The 17,258-nt window shown below is 39.3% G+C and overlaps 1 protein-coding gene across 2 annotated transcripts in view; it reads right to left on the reverse strand.

Moving 5' to 3' along the window:
• LARP1B (La ribonucleoprotein 1B) overlaps positions 1-14,145 on the reverse strand; it is a 28,408-nt gene extending 14,263 nt beyond the window's left edge. Inside the window, exons 1-5 of one of the 2 annotated variants that reach the window (XM_027715988.2) lie at positions 13,666-13,888; positions 6,194-6,255; positions 5,460-5,519; positions 2,998-3,166; positions 1,428-1,571 (exon numbers count right to left, since the gene is read on the reverse strand). In XM_027715988.2, coding sequence (XP_027571789.1) covers positions 1,428-1,571; positions 2,998-3,166; positions 5,460-5,519; positions 6,194-6,255; positions 13,666-13,888 — 658 coding nt within the window. Of the gene's footprint in view, positions 1-1,427; positions 1,572-2,997; positions 3,167-5,459; positions 5,520-6,193; positions 6,256-13,665 lie in introns of both variants that reach the window. The other variant, XM_027715989.2, reaches the window with a different exon arrangement.
• Between the last annotated feature and the right edge of the window lie 3,113 nt (positions 14,146-17,258).

The following is a 17,258-nucleotide window of genomic DNA, read 5'->3' on the forward strand; positions in this document are numbered from 1 at the left end:
ACAAGCAGGTCCAAACCAGACCCCAGGGACCTTGGCTCCACTCACCAGAAAACTTAGGGACAGGTGTAATTCTCACTTCACTCATTAGAGAAAAGGAAGCCCCTCTCACACAATTTCTTTCTCTTCTCCTAACACTGTCAGAGACTTCCATGTTCAGTTAGTGACCTTTGCTTAAAGTTTCTTTAAGTTGTAATTGGTAGTCTTCCAGATGCCAAGGGACCACTTTGTCAGAGGAATGCTGAGGATACAGCCCCTACTTGATCAAAATGAGAATTGCTAAATTTAAGAAAGGACTGACTAAAGATATGGTTCTTTGTATTAAAAATCTTGTTTTACTATTTTTAATGAACCCTACAACACATGTATGCTCATGTATTCAAGCCATGTATTTTCTGTCAAATAAGACTCTGAATTTACAAATATCATAATCTGTATGTGTGTGTCTCACTGGAAATTTGGACCTTTGCACTTGTTGCCCTCAACGTTAGAGATTCCAAATGCGTATGTATTACTATTTTCCCAAATCAGTTTAATTTTTGCACCCTGAGAGCACCTGTGGCTCAGACACATATTACACCTTCATGAGCAAGTGTTGTATTTAGCCTGAAATGTTTTTTTTTTTATTTCAACACAATGTTTCTGGAAAGAGCAAGAGATGTTCTACATTCTCTCACACTGAAACTGGTCTCGAATCACTAGAGCCTTGAGGCAGAGTTCACACTACATGTTTTTAGTCATTTGACCATCCTGAGAAAAAACTGCTCAAGAAAGTGATAACTGGTAAAAATCCTTCCCCTGTCCATCCCTCAGACATCCAGATCAAACCCTTATATCCACATTCCTAGAATGACTTCATAAATTCCATCTCAGTAGCATGCAGTACTTATTATAATGAGCAAACATTTAAACTGTTAACATATATTGCCATTTTAAAACTTAAACCAAAGACTTACATTCAGCCTAAGATTTCTGCCACCTGACAAGCTATATCCACAACACCTGACGACCTGAAACAGTACTAGCTGTGGTGTTAGTGCAACTTTTCACATGGCCATGCTGAGAAACAGGTCATGGAACTGAGGTCCAGCTTAAAGGTAAAAATGACATCACTAGAACTGCCAAAGCAGAGTTCAAAGTGTAGCTCCACAAGCAGTTGCTCTGGTACCAACAAGCTGTGGTAGCAGAGAGCAGGACAGAGCAGATGCCTTCTAAGGCTATTTCCAAACATTCTGCATTGTAAAACTGTGGGACAAGATTCTGTAGGGAGCCTTGAAGAGGAAAATATATGTTGCTCGTTATTGGGAAATATAAACACTAGGTTTTACTTAGTATAGGCAAAGCTAAGTTTCAACATAAACTGCCAGCTCATGTGGTATTATACTTTATTTGCCACCAATAGCAAGACCCAGAGATTGAGAAGTACTTACTTCTTGCTTCATTCCGTCTGTTGTTATGAGGTATTGACTTGTTTGTTTCCAGCAGAAATCTGGAGCTCGTTCGAGAGCCTGGTCTTTCTTGGCTGCCTGACCTTACATCGTCCAAATGAAGTGGCACCCATTTCTGCTTGTTACCTTGAAAAGTTAATATATTACTCTTAATTATACTAATACTTGAGGCTTCAGCTCCTGAAAGGATTCTATAGAATTCTTCATGTAAAATTAGTAACAGTTAATTTCAAAGTTTAAAAACCAGAAGAAGCTTAACACTGAAATTTTAAGATATTATGAATGATTAAAAAATAAATTCAGTGTATAAGAATTTCTCAAACTGAAATGTAACCTTACCTAACCTTTAAATACACAAAATAAAGGTGAACCTTTTTATTTAACAAACTTTCAGATGTAAGCTCCATTACCAAGAATTTATAGTACATGTAAGTGTATACAGTAAATGTTACTATATAATTTCACAACTTGTATATGAAATTTAGAGGTAACAAAATAACATCTAAAGTTCACCAGTGCAATAAAGATTTCAATCACAAATAAAAATTTTCCTGAGAAGTTAGCTGTGGTACTGTATTTTTACCTCAAAATATTCAGACTAAGTTCATTCACATGCATCAAAAATCATTAGCAAAGCTTTATTTTGTTGTAGGCTGGCCTAAAATGTCCACTACCCGTTTTTTCTTTAACTATAATATTGATTATAGTTAAATTTATTTAACTATAATATTGGGCTTCATATTTTTGTAGCCAAGAAATAAGCAAATATATAAAATGCGCTTTCCACATGGGGGAAAAAGAAAAATAGGCTGTACCTGTGGAATGCTTTGCTTTAGATTTCCACTTAGACTGAAAAAATCAAATGCAGTAGAGGATTTGTTTTTCAATATATACAGGAAGATTAACAAATCTAAACAGCAAAGGTCTTTAGGATCTGAAAAAACACCATCCAGGAAGCAAGATAAAAAAGCAGCTGATGGCAGCAAGATCTTGAAACTCTCTCCACTGTTCCTCCAGCCTACTCCAGTCTCCTGACTAAATGAGATACAGGTTTGTTTCCCATTTTAATGTAACAGATTAGATCAAAAGGAAATAAATAACCTGATTTAGTTTTCAAACGATAACTTCAACATGTAAGCTAATAGTAGAATATGAAAACCAAAGTGTTAGTATATATAGTAACACACACACACACATACACACATATATATAAAGTTAAATTAACATAGTGCTACCTATTTAGGAAAATAAACATATGAGAGACAGTAATGGACTGTACAGCCACGCTAAAATCTTCAAGAAATTGTCAGAGCTTCAAGGACCACCAACTGGACACAAGCTGCTTTTCCCCCAGAACTCCTACTTGACTAAACAGAACACTCCAAAACCTGAGAAAGGAAGCCTTGTTGAAGCTTTCTAGTGGAAAGCAGAAAATATTCTGTTATCACCTAGAAAATGCAAAACATGAAAAGTTTCATCAAGTCATTCAACTGGAATCAATGTAACTGTATCAACAGTGACTTACTGCATTATACACAGTGCCCACACTGACCTTTTTTCCTTTGGTTGTTAGTTTGAGTTTCATCTTCACTAGTGTTATCTGCCAGACCATCTGGCTTTGCCTCTGGATTGTCCTTGATTCCATTATTGCTTTTTTGATCAGATTTCTCCTCTTTTTCTCTTCTATTTGTTGACTTCTTACTGTGACTTACAGTCTTACACTGCAAGAGACACAGGTAATTATTTCTGACAGTACAGCTGATAGCAAGAGGCACACATTTCCTTTAGCTACTAAAATTCCTTTATTATTACCTGTTCTCAACCTCTTCAGCAGGGTGAGTTTTAAAAACTGTTTTGCAAAGTCTCACTTTAAATAGTTTTATCTTCTGCTAATTTGGCAAGACTGTAAAATTAATTTTTAGACTAAGAAAGTTTTTAACAGAAGATGTAAAATTACAGAGTGAACAATCATGTTTCAATCCTTTAGACATGAAAATTTATTTCATAGGAAAGAAAGAAATATTCTGATCGGTCCCCACTATTCCAGACTGATTATCTTTAAAAAGCTGTGCTCACAGAATACTGAATGGTAAATCAGAAATCCCCATGATGCCGTACAATCTCAGCAGCCCAATGTTCATGTAAACTATAAGCCATTAGGTCTTAACTCCTACAATTCTGTTCTACTAAAACAGAACATGAACCAAAGATCAGAGGATGTGGAGGTGTATGGTTACAGATTTATTTTTTCCCACATTAGAATATGGCATTTACTGGGAACTGTGTGCCTTTAAGTAGTGCCAGCATACTGCAGATCATCACTTCCCAGAGATCCCACAGAATAAGAGGTTTCAAAGAAGGCAAAATGACCAGCATTTTAGCCAAGAGTGGGTAGTTTAATTTATCCCTGGTATCAATCCAGGCTGGGGCATGATGGGAATGTGAGCAGATCTGCTGAGAAGGACTTGGGGGTGGTGGTGGATGAGAGGCTGGACATGAGCCAGCAACATGTGTTTGCAGCCCAGAAACCAAATGCATTTGGCAGCAGGTCAAGGCCAGGGATGCTGCTCTTTTGCTCCAGTCTGGTGAGACCCCACCTGCAGTGCTGCATCCAGCTCTGGGAGCCCCAACATAAGGACATGGGGACCTGCTGAAGCAAGTCCAGAGGAGGCCACAAAGATGATAAGAGAGCTGAAGCACCTCACCAATGAAGACAAGCTGAGACCTGGGGTTGTTCAGCCTGGAGAAGAGAAGGCTTCAAAGAGACCTTACTGTGGCCTTTCCATATTTAAAGGAGGATTATAAAATGGAGACAGACTTTTTAGCAGGGCCTGTAGCAACAGGGCAAGAATAATGGTTTAGTAATAGTTTTAAACTAAGAGAGAGTAGATTCAGACAAGATAGGCTAAGAAATTTTACATGATGAGGATGGTAAAACAGTGGCACAGGTTGCCCAGAGAGGTGGTGGATGACCCATCTCAGGAAACCTTCAAGGTCAAGTTGGATGGGGCTCCGTGCCTCTTGCTCTAGTGGAAGATGTCCCTGTCCATGGCAGAAGGGTTGGACTAGAAGACCTTTAAAGGATCCTTCCAATCCAAACCATTCTATAATATTTACCTGCAAAATGAAGTGTTGCAGAGGCTTCTGCCAAAGAGAAAGAATTTTCCTATGTTGTGGAGACAGCTTTGAACCTGCTGAAGTACATACAGTAGATGTTGCAGCACTACGCTGTACTACACTGTATTTAATTTGAACGCAAAGCCTTCCCTCAGACACAATTAAGTTTAAATACAAATGAAGGGTTATTTTGTTTTACAGACACTATATGAATTTGGACACTTCCAATTACAAAATGCACGTTGAACCCAAGCCCATGAACCCAAATATTCTGGTTTCCCTCACTAAGAAAACAGTAAAAGCATCACAGGGATGCTGATGCAGAACTACAGCAGAGTGAAATGTCACCACTCACAATAATCTCTGCTCTCTTGTTTCAAACAGCATCAAAGAGATCTAAAATATGCATTTATCACTTGAGATAAAGGGAAAGGAAGATAATTTGATGGAATAGATGTTAACTTAAAATCCAAAAGGGAGGGAAATATACCAGAGGAATAGGATAACTAAGCTGTCTTAAGACAATAGGTACAAAGCATTCTGAGCCATAAGAGAGGGCAGCATGTTCACAACTCCAAAGGCCTTCTCATCTATGCATAAACAGATGAAAACAGCAGAAAAGGTAAATAAAAGTTTTAAAACAGTGGAGTAAATAATATGGCACATTGCACATCCATGGTACACCACTAATGAGTGTATGGTATGGGCTTGTGAAGGGTTTAGAAGTTCCAGTATCAGTGCTGATAGTCAAGCACACAACAGTATCCTGAATTATTGGCAAAACTTCTGCTGAAACCCTAAAACACCAAAAGCACACTCTGGGGAGAACAGTATTAAACAGGTAAGTCGACATGGCTTTAAAAAAAAATAATACTGAAGATAACAAAGGATACTCACTTCATTGTTTGCTATTTCGCTTGGTGTTGGCCAGTTCATGATATCACCAAAATCATCAGCCTGCAAAGACAAGAAACAGTTTATATTACTTCCTCGATTTAGTCCTTTTTAACACATGAAAAACATCAGTTGTGACTCAGATGGCCAGACTACCCCTTGGAGTAGAAAGGTTAGAAGTAGCAGTTTTAAAAAACAAGAAATACAACAGAAGACAAATGTACAAATTTTGAAAGAGGTCTTATGACTTTTGAGCACACATAAACAATTGTCAGATTAAATGTGGTCTTACACATAGCTTCCTATTTCATTTAAAGGTATCTGCTGCTTAAGGCTTTTAGTTTTTGGAAGACCTTTGAGGACCAACCTAAAAAGGGGTGGCTGTACAAAATTTTAGAAACTTAATTTTTCAATAAAAAGATTCAGTGTTTCCTTGTTGTCATAGTGGTAATTTTATGCACATAAAGGATGCAAATCACTTAATATGCAAAAAGGATTTCCAAAACCAATCTAGCACCACTTGTGCTTTTCTTTATTCCTCATACATACATCAATTTAGCATCCCTCCTAATCTTAAATTTCCCTTCCTTTTTTTATTTGTCTCTGTCTTCAAAATTATCTATTACCAAAGTAGAATATAACACTTCCAGTTGTAACTTCAAAATACCTTGCTATCTTTTTATTACACTACTATCAGCTATTTACCATATTGAATATTTACAGCCAGAAATACAAACCTTGCTGCATTTCCTTGTCCGGGGTTTTGCCGCTTTTATAACTATAGTGGAATTTTTTAGTTCTGAAAAGGAAGAAAAATATTTTCAGGTGAAGAATTAGACTGCACTTTAAACAAGTAAGGAAGGTATATGTTAACAACTCTATTTAACTATCTATCATACTACACCAAAGGGTTTTTTGAGGCCTTCATATCAAAGTCAATGAACATTTCCATAAAGTCACTAATTACACTGAAAAAGTCACATTTATAAAAGTGCAAACACTCTTGAAAAGCAGGTGTACAAGATACCGCCTAACACTGTATTTAAGCATTTGTTCAGCTAATAAGGTCAAGACTATCTCAAAATGCTCGTATTTTAACTTAAGTAGCAAAGACAATAAGCCCCTGAAACACATTTAAGAAGTGCTCTTAGTAGAAGGTATATTTATAAGATAGAATTTATGAAATCTATACGTACGCAAGCATGCATGAAAAAACCCACAGAAGCAATTACATATTCCCAAATTCCTAGTAATTTCCTTTTGTAAGTAATTACTCAAATGCCAAATAAAGTTTAGCCATATAGCTCAAAATCAAACTAAGGCAATTAAAAACAAATTAAAAGAGAAAATTACTATAAAACTACATTAAGACTGATAAATTTGAATGCCCAAATTCCACAACAGATATGTTTATGATAAATATATTTGGCCTAACAATCTGGAACTTACATTGGGAAAAAAAGTCTATTTAAACTTTCTATGTCTTAACACATGTGCAATTACCCTTTTGTATATGACTCTGATTTTCTTATTCTGTCCAATTTTTCCCTACCCTTCTCAATTGCATTCTACTTTTTGCATTGGGAATTCAGGGGAAGAAAACCCATTAGTACCTGGCAATTTTTCTTGAAGATTAGAACTGACAGTTAAGAGGAAACCATCTCCTAACTTCTCTTAAGGCCTGCTTATCCCGATGCATGTTTTTCCATACAGAAGTGGTCACAACCATTCCTTGAAACTTTTTCAGTATTTTATTGCAAGACAAGCTTGAAACATTGAACATGACTAATATCACGAGTGGATTAATTTATACAGGGATAACATCACCTCCTCAACCTTTTATCTCTTTCACATCCAGTGACTAATCTTCCTTATCGCAGCTTCACACTGGGAACCCCACCCTCATGCCTCAGTGACTCTGAAAAGCCTCTCTGCCTGCTTCCTGGAATATACTGCGAATGTTAGAAGCACAAACTAATGCATACTCCATATTCTGCAGTAAATTTTAATACAATTTATAGTTATATAAATTATATTTCATGTATATACTATATGCGACTTGCACGTCTCGTGAACTCAGTGAATCCTGTTCACCTTGGCTACATCATTTACCAGCAGGATTTGCCTCTTCTACAGATCTACTTTTTAAAACAAAGACAAAACACACACCCTCAAACTGCCTCTTTTGTGTCATTCAGCCTCAATTAACTTTAGACTGAGAGCTTTTAGAAACATACACTGATAGTGTAATCCTAATTTTCACTTGTCATTCAAGAGTAAACTAATTGCCCTTAACAAAACAAGACAAACGGCTGTGGAGGTGGAACAGCAAACAAATTTGTAATTTTCTCCAACAGAACTGCCACTTACCTGTACAGGTAAACCGACTGGCCATAGCACGGCTGTAAACACACATCTCTGCCCAATTACCTTACTGAAGCCCTTTTTCCATCTCACAGCACTTTTACTTAAAATTGCTGCTGCAGGGCTGCTCTGTCAGAACTTCTACTCTGTGTGTCACTAGGGTGTAGCAAGGCATTCAAAAATTTAAGACTCAATGTTGCTGCACTATCTTAGTCATTAGATATTAGATATTACACCAGGCAACAGAAGAGGCTATCTGAATAGAGTAGAATGAGACTCAACTCGTTTTAAGGAATCTCTTCTATCTGAATGGAGTAATCTAAGACTTGGAAGATGTATTTGCAAACTAAACAAAAAGAAAATTAATATTAGGCAACACACCGCCTGGTTGATGATGCCCTTTCTGAATTCAAAGGCTTGATATCTCATCACACTCTATACTTCCCTACCTGACAACAAATCCACAGAGTTCCTTGTCCTCTCAAAAGAGCCATGCTCAAAAATAAATTGAACAGATCTTTCTTGGCCGGCTTTCTAGGACTTATCACGTGGGAGTTGGATTTTAGTGTGAAGCATGAAAGGGAAGATAAAGGGGCAGGAAAAACAAAAAAGGAGGGTGGGAGAGCAAAAGAACTTAACAACTGATCACTTAAAGGTTTTACCCAGGTCACATCTGTTCTGTTATCATGAACAACCTAAAGCCACTGTTCAGGCAAAACTTACTCTAGGCCATGTTCAGATAAAAGCTCTGTGCTTAACATCACTCCAGGTTTGGTTTCAACATCACATAACAGCACTGAGTACTCGAAGTGGCACCTTTAGTACATGGCTCCAGCAGAATTCAATAAGTCCTTCCAAATAAACTATTTCACTAACTATTCCAACCTAACTGTATTAAAATGATTCATTCTGTCATATGCTACAAGGAATCTGTTCACTAGTGGCATGCTGTGTTGATAAAAGAATTCAGTTATCTTCATTGACTTTACTTCCTGGGTTTCAGCTTTGTTTTGAGGGTGTGGGAGAAATTAAATAAAGTCAAGGATGAGGCAGTTTAATTGCCAAAGATCTCCTTTCAATCACTGAACTCCATCCAGTAAAGATGCCATCCACATGAAAACAGAAATCAGCTTTCAAAGCCATTTTTATTATGGTTCTTCCAAGTCTCTTAGTAGACCATCCTAATACAAAGTATTTTCTGTAGAAAGATGCGGTTGTACAAACATGCCAAGTGCAGTATGTAAAGACACATAGAATGACGGGTCTGAAAAATGAAAAATAAATTTTGGAACCACCAAAACTGCAGCAATCCTCTAGGACAATGACAATTGAGAAGGAAAAGCAGACTGGATGGCTGTGCAGAGATAAGAGGAGTAAAGTTTGTGCTTAAGATGTATCCCCAAAGTACTACTGATCACAAGGCAAACTACACTTACAGTAGTAGGACTTCAGAATGGATGGTTTGAAGCTCTGCAAATAACTTGTCAGCAAGTAATTTTTCCTGATGAATAGGGAGGTATGATATTGCAAATTTATTCTGAAAGCAAAGTCTATTCATAATAGGTGGAACACATTCTAATTTAGATACAAGCACAGTTTATGCTGTAAGACTTTCTAGACAATATCCAAGTTTTATTTTTACTTGGGCTGCACGTGGGCTTCCTTTTGTGAAGGAACAACATCACATAAATACCAGAAGTGCTTCAGGGAGCAGCTGAAATCACCCAGCAAAACAGCTCTTCAAAACTTAAGTGGAACATGCTTGTTTAACTTGTATAACATTTTCTTTTCAATGCTCAGTTTGAAACTTGACAGTGTATTCCATTTTTAAACAAGGTAAGCTATGCTTAAATCTACCGTTTTAACAGATAAATGTGAAAGTATTGCCAATGTGGCAAAATAATCCCTTGGAGAATTTAATAATTTAAATCTAGAGCATGGATTTAGAGTCAAGAGTCTGAAAAATAATAAAAGAATCCCAGTTATTATGCTAACATCCTGTTCTACAATAGTTCTAGCATTTTATAGCAAAAACTACCTTAAGATTGACCTTCTCCACACCATTTGTACATCTAATCAAGGCAATGAGTTATGACACCTGCATCCTTCCACTGCTCAAAACCAGTCAGTTTTTCAATACAACAAGGAATAGGGAAAAAAAATCCACGATACACGATTGATTCACCACTATACTATTTATTTTCCTCATATTTCATTTCTCAACGTGTTTTTTTCTTGGCTTCTTCACAGAAAGCTGCAACTTCTGACTCAATTTCTACCAAAGTTTCACAGTCTAAAAGGAGCACATGTTAGAGCACAGAGAGGTGGGTTTCTGTCTTATAAGGTCTCCAGCTTAAAAAAAAAAAAAACAACCCAAAACCTACCATACAAAAATCACACATGCTGTTATACACAACTAAAATACAGACAGCAGCTTTGTAAAGATCATGTTTTCAATCCCTTCAGGGTTGGGGTAACTTTTATGTTGTACCTTCTGATAATTCTTGGAATAATTTTTAGAAGCTGCTGTTAAAGCATTCAGTGTATTCATAAGAACTAATGAGAATACCTGTCTTAGATACACTCAAAAAATCTGATAATCAGATAATTTACAAATTTATTAATCCAAAGCTTGTCATTCCTAGCAACTCATATATCTTTACTAAACTGTACTTTTACAACCTGTTTTGCTATCAGACTAAAGCAAATTAATTTATACAATAGCACTGCAGTGAACTGGTTCTGTTACCAAAATATCAAACAGATAAAACGTATTCTTTGATGCCCAGAAATAAACACAATGAAGAAAGACAAACTGAGCACAAAATAAAGGAATGAAGTCTGTGGTTATTTTAATTAACTACATCATTCAAGCACACCAGGAAGCAAACTCACTTTAACCACTTCAGCAGCACAAGTATTTTGCTGCACTGAATACTTTCATAAATTTCACAAACAATTTTTGAATAATTATCTAGTAAGTCATTAGAGACCCACATCACCTACACAAATCACAGACTAGAGAAGTTGTCATTTAGATCCCCTTCTGCAACCTTACAAAAAGGGTTTCATCAAACAAAGAGGTGGGAGAACTTTTGAAATAAAATTATTTCAAGAACTTCATCCTGGGCAAATTATTTATGTGGCAGATAGGTAACTCACAGTTTCAGCCTGAAGAACTTAAAACCTACTGCAATATATTGGCTGGGCACTATGACGGGAGACAAGGGAAGGAAGGCACAGCACAGAAGGATCTTTCATCATTTGACAGCCTATGCTAAATCTAACTCCCTCTGTCCACAGTCACCAGGACTAGAACCATAGAATTATTAAGGTTGGAAAAGACCTCAAAGTCATCAAGTCCAACCTTTGACTGAATACCACCTTGTCAGCTAAACCATGGCACTAAGTGCCACAACCAGTCATTTCCTGAACACTTCCAGGGATTGACACTCCACCACCTCCCTGAGCAGCCTGTTCCAATGCTTAACAACCCTTTCAATGAAACAATTCTTCCTGAATTAGACAGAAACCTATAATTTCACTACCAGTTTTATACTTTCTCCAGGAGTTAAATGCAAATTAGGATGTAATAGTAGCTGTATAATTCTGAAATTATTCTGCTTAAAAGAGAAGTTTAACAAGAGGCCTAGTCAGAAACACTGTGGTAACAAACATCCCATGAACAATTTAGATATGTTTGCATTTGATGTTTGGTTTACTATAACTATTAAAACCTACTAATGTATCTGAGACAAAAATATGACAGGTTATAATAACAACACCAAATTCTTCTGCCAAAATTTTAAGTCTTTTATATTACATTTTCCTTCTAGAGTCAAGCGGCGGTACAGTTTACTTCAGTAACAAGAAACAGGTTTGCCTCTATTACAAACTAATCCCATCCTAAATTGAAAGTCCAAAGATGACAGACTGGGGTCAATTTTCTCAAGTGTGTAACGATCACTGAACATACCATATGTGCATTTCTCAGGAAACTTTCAACAAATTAAGCCAGGATCAACAAGTCAAACAGGATTCAGTCACTGCTTTGATGTGAGATTCTTTTACATTTTATTATCCTCTTTACGGATAGTTTTACATTCCATCCCAGTAGTATTTCTGCTCATCTACTTATTATTTCACATGACTAATTTCCATACTACAACATTCATAAGGGCCTGGTGTGACAGATTTTGTTTTGCCAACATGCAATTAGTTACTTCAAAATACATCCCTTATTGCAGGTGGAGGCACATGGCAATTCCTTCCTTCAAACAGCCGAAAGATCAGCTGCTTTGTCTTTTACCTCATGGTTCTTTCGGTGGTGGTCAAATCAAAACACACACCCTGGTATGTGTTTTTCACGGATGTCAGTACCAGCAACACTGACTCCCTTATTTGCTCAATTACACACTTGGCCACTGAAAAGTATGTTCTAGTGCAACTACTCAGCTTAATATTAATTTCATAGGTGGTAAGCACAACTTTTTGCAGAAGAAAAATAACTTGAAGTTCTCCAAAATCAACAAATTAACTACACAATGTGAGTGTATGAACTCACTGCCCCCTGCCTTCTCCTTCCTTCAACAACTATTTGTGCACTTTAATGGAAAAGTAAACTTTACAGAGGTGAAACATAAGGTGCTAATGCAACAAAAGCAGCTTTCCCAATGCTTCCGATGTCTCACTATTATAACATGAGCGACAAGTCTTCTTTCATGAATGGACCAGACCACAAGCTGCTGCCCAGCAAGCTGGATTGTGGAAGCTCCGCATAAATACGTACTTATGAGTGTGTCAGTACACACAAACAAAACAGTCAATATGATAAAGATGAGTATATATGTTGCCAAAAGGTTTGCTTCTCAGGTAAGTAGAGATTTTGTGATCTGGAATGTGGTCTCTGTCTGACCTGTATACTTCCAACTATAAATTATATATTTCTGTTTGTGAAGAAGTATGTGTTTAACTCAAGGATAAAAGTGTGAGATCACAAAAAGGTTTGTCAGGTGTCTTCAGGAACAAGTGCTGAGATTGAAATTCTCAGGAATCGCAGGTCGAAATATTTATTTTGAGGTGAGCAGTTTACTTGCAGCCAAGAACAATACTCCAAGAAGCTGCTAACTTCTAGGAACTCTAAGCATAAAGCCTGACAATTTCAAGTCGGGTCTTTGACGACCAACTCTACAAAACCATACGCCTGTTCAGTCAGTGTGGTGCCTATAAAGCAACTTTATCTTACATGTAGTGATTAAAGGCCAGAAAATTATACCGTGGCTACTCTCGCTCTTTCCACATAAACACGCTGAATCCCGGGAGCAAGCAAACTGCTTGCTTTTGCCAACAGTTAAAGCCTCCACAATCCAAATCTTCTGGAAACCAAAACCAAGTAACGGATCGTTCCGAGGGCCTTGCTATATAATTAGCAAAAATGCGCTGCGGCAAAGCAATATTTCTAAACAGAGGCAAAACGAGACGAGTAAGTGACCAGCTCTATCTGCCAGCACCAGGGGCCGGCCGGAGGTCACCGCCAGACCATTCGCAACCCCCAGGACCCGCAGCCAGCACGGCGCTCCCTCTCCCTGGCCGTGTCCCCGCGTCCACCCGCCCCGTCCGCCTCCCTCCTCTGCCCATGTATGTCAAACACAGCGCGCCCGGCCCGGCTCCCGCCGCGCTGCGTCCGGGCCCGGCTCCGCTGCCCACAAACACGCGCCTCTCGTTCCTTAAAAAAAAAAAAACAAAAAAAAAAAAACAAAACAAAAAAAAAAAAAAAAAGCAAACAAAAGCAAAACCAAAACCATTCCGATTCAATAAAGGCACCGCACGACCCCCGGCGCCGCACCTGGTTCCGGCGGCCCGAGCCGCCCGTCCGCCCCCGCGGGCGGGGACGGGCTGTCCCGCCGGGCTCTGCGCCGCGTCCACGCGTTCTCCTTGGGCGCCAGGGCTTCCCTGCTCCGGCCGCCCTCCTCCGCCGCCTCCTCTCCGCGGGGCGAGCCCGGCTCGGGCCGCCGGGGCTCCTCCGCCGCTCTCCAGCCCCGCTGCTCCGACACCTGCGCCGCGGACATGCCCGCCCCGCCGCAGGGGCCGCAGCCGGGGCGGCCGAGGCGGGGAGCCCAAGGCGGGGTAAGGGGGACCCGCCTCCTCCTCGGGCCGCCCCGCCCCGGAGCCGCAGTCAGCGCCCCCGGCCCGGCCGAGCGCCGGTAGCTCCACCTTCCCTGCGGCCGCAGGGGGCGAGCGACGGTGAGAGTAAGAGGCACCGCGACCTGCCGGGGCCCTGCCGAGGGACAGGCGGCACTCCGGCCGCGCTGCCTCGGCCGCGCCGGCCCCGCCCGCCCGGGGGAGGGACCCGGGGCTCTCCTGTGCGCTGTGACCTCATGGGCCGGGCGGTTTTCCAGGGCCTTTCGGACATTTCGGTTCGCTAGGCCTGGCCCGTACCTGTACAACGCGACAAGGGTCTCAATATGCACCAGGAGGATGAACACATTTCGTTGATGCGAAGGGGACGTCTCTGGTTCAGCACTTCGAGTGGCACAGCCTAGAGAACATGTTCACTGGCACGTGAGAACATACTGGAGTCCCAACAGCAAGGGAATCTCACATTTAAACATTCCAACAGAAAGGTACCTTCACCATCACACCATCTCTCTTCTACCTTTCTACTTTCTGCCAAAAGTCTCCCAGAAATTATCTCATAGTAGCATGTGTACTTGTACCAAGCTTGCTGGATTCGTTTGGAGGTTATTCCCACACTTCTGCCGCTGCATTATCCCAGAAGCACTGTGATCAGAGGATGAGGAAAGCCACTGCAGCATGACACCTAATCACCCCTTTCCCTCTTTGCCAGCTCCCAGGGCTCCCACAATTCTCCTTGATTACACCTTAAGACACCCGTTCCTCTCTTTCTTTCATTCAGTCTCTTGGTTTAATCCCTTTCTTACAAAAGGGCTTTCAAAAAAACCAAAAAGGAGCCAACACTTCTTCAGTGAACTAAGCAAATTCTCAAACAGGCTTTTATAAAGTGAGGCAAACATTTTGAAGTAGTGTCACAAGTAGCCGAGTTTCCTGGTTTTTGTAGCAGCAAAATATGTTCTGTTTGGAGTAATATTATTCATTGCTCTAATGAGATTATGTGCAGTTTTACCCCTTCATCAGAAAAATAAATAACAGGCCCACCAAAAACTCAACAAATGCCCATCATAGCTGACACTTCAGGCACTGAGACAGTTTTAGGATTATTCTGTAACTGTGGGTACAGTAGCAGATCAGATCACCTGACAGAAGGCCAGGCCTACCTCAAAAACAAAAAAACCCCAGGTGCTTGCTGCTTTGTTCAAGATATTTGAAAATTAATGACCTTTTGTGGTAAGGGCTTGAAATTAAAACATCTACTACAATTGTTATGCTCCAAGGAGCAAACCATGTAGAGGAAAGTATCACATTTCTGTAATTGCAGATTTAAGCTCCAAACATTAGAGGAATTTCTCTTCTCATAAATAGAGAAAAAATCACTAGTGCTTCTAAGCACTTATTGTATAGAAAGTGACACATGTATTCTTTCTTTTTAAATTTATGTCAGTAAAGAAGAAAAAAGGTAGAATGACTAAAATTACAGGTAGAATGATTAAAATTACAGCAAATCTTCAAACCCTTAGAAGCATTTTTCTTTGACACTAAGAACTTGCTTTTTTTCAGATGCCATAAGTTTACTAATCGGGGACATGCCAATTGCATACAGTCCTGACAGCAGGAGTATCAGTCACACTACCTGTTGAAAACAGTTTCTGTATCTTTTATTTGGTTTCCCAAACTCAGAAGTTAAGCAGAGGTTAGAGTGATATGAAAGTACAGAGGCTCTACCTAAGTCACTGGTAAGAAGGGGAGTAACCTCCTGTTTCCTTTTTTTCCCCATACTGTTAGAAAATAAGGAAGCAGATGAGTAGGCCAGCTGGGACTTTAGGAACACTGCAGTACTGCAGTGCAGGAACTTGAACAGAGCAGGAAAAAAGGAAACTGATTAAGGGGTAATTATATGGGGGCAAAAAAGCACTAAAGGTGACCAGTAACATGGCACTTGAGCCTTTGTCCATCCTTGTTTTGCTAACTCCGGGGTAGGACATGTCTTACTGTAACCTTTATGGGATGGACTAGGCCTGAAGAGGATATAAAAAGCTTTTACAGTTGCTAAGACTCATCCTTAACACTTTGTCCACTGTGTATCATCACTCTTGTTACTTTCTAGCAGTGTAAGTCAAACTTCTTTGGCAAAACTTTTTCCTTTACCAGCACAGTACTTAAAATACTCATATTTGGAAAAGGGGCTAATTTACACCACAAGAGAATACCAATCCTTAATGACACACTTCACATTTTAACGCTTATGTTTTATCTTGTGTGGAAGTATCCAAGTGTACCAGGAAACACTGCAAATTACAGCATTCCATACAATAGCAGCATTTTACTCATGTAACAGTTCTTCACAAGGAATTACATGCGTACAGACCATACTTATCATTACAGCCAAGCTGACAGAGAACCTGACAGTTTAAGATAAAGAAAATTCCCTGCCCAACCAAGTGTAATTAAGATCAACATTAAAAAAAAGGACAGAAACAATTAAGATAAATAATTAAATTTTAAAAATAGCTGCCTCAAAGTGTTAGCAACTACCAAGACAAAATAACATTCACTGTCCAAGGATTTTCATTTTTCTACTCTTTAGAGAGTATATCTATACATGCATATGACATTCCCATAAGGAAAAGCAACAGAACTCCATTCTGTCCTATGTTACCTTTCTGCAGACTTTCTAGAGTAATAAAACACAAGTGATGTATCCTTGCTAAAAAAAATTCCTGAGCAGTCCCTTTTGAGTTGGTTGGTTTTTTGTTTGTTTTTTTTTGATTCGGGGAAAGAAAGTACAAGAAGCTCCATTTGACAATTATTAGATGTGTTCTGTTCCACAACATGATCAGGTGCCAGAAGAGAAGCATGGGAACAAAACATCAAACAAGTGTACCTGGGTTACTCATGGATAACACACCAGATTCAACCTCTCGCTCTGCCCTAAGCCTGTCCTTTCCAATGTAGAAAAGCAAACTACCCACTCCAAGTTTAGTATGGTACCCTTGCTTGGAACACAGCAGCCAAAAGTTGTACATATTTTGGACCCTTTTAAAAGTAGAAAGGATTTTAAATTAGTCTGGGAAATTCGAGCACAATGAAGGCATTGGCAAGTATAAAACTGGAATTACGATGGTATCTTAATTAGTTGATACAAGCTTATTTTCTTTACTAGGTACTGCATGTAGAAAAACATCAAAGTAGTACCAGTGTTTGTTATGGGAAGCTTTTATCACGTCCTGTAGATTAACTGCTCTCCTTGTGCTACAGCTCTAGTAGGAATAAAAAGGATTACAGGATGACAGCAAGATGCAC

This window comes from Pipra filicauda, unplaced genomic scaffold (genome assembly GCF_003945595.2).
Source record: "Pipra filicauda isolate LSUMZ 115617 unplaced genomic scaffold, ASM394559v2 scaffold30_size5312502_pilon, whole genome shotgun sequence".
Taxonomy (NCBI): Eukaryota; Metazoa; Chordata; class Aves; order Passeriformes; family Pipridae; genus Pipra; species Pipra filicauda.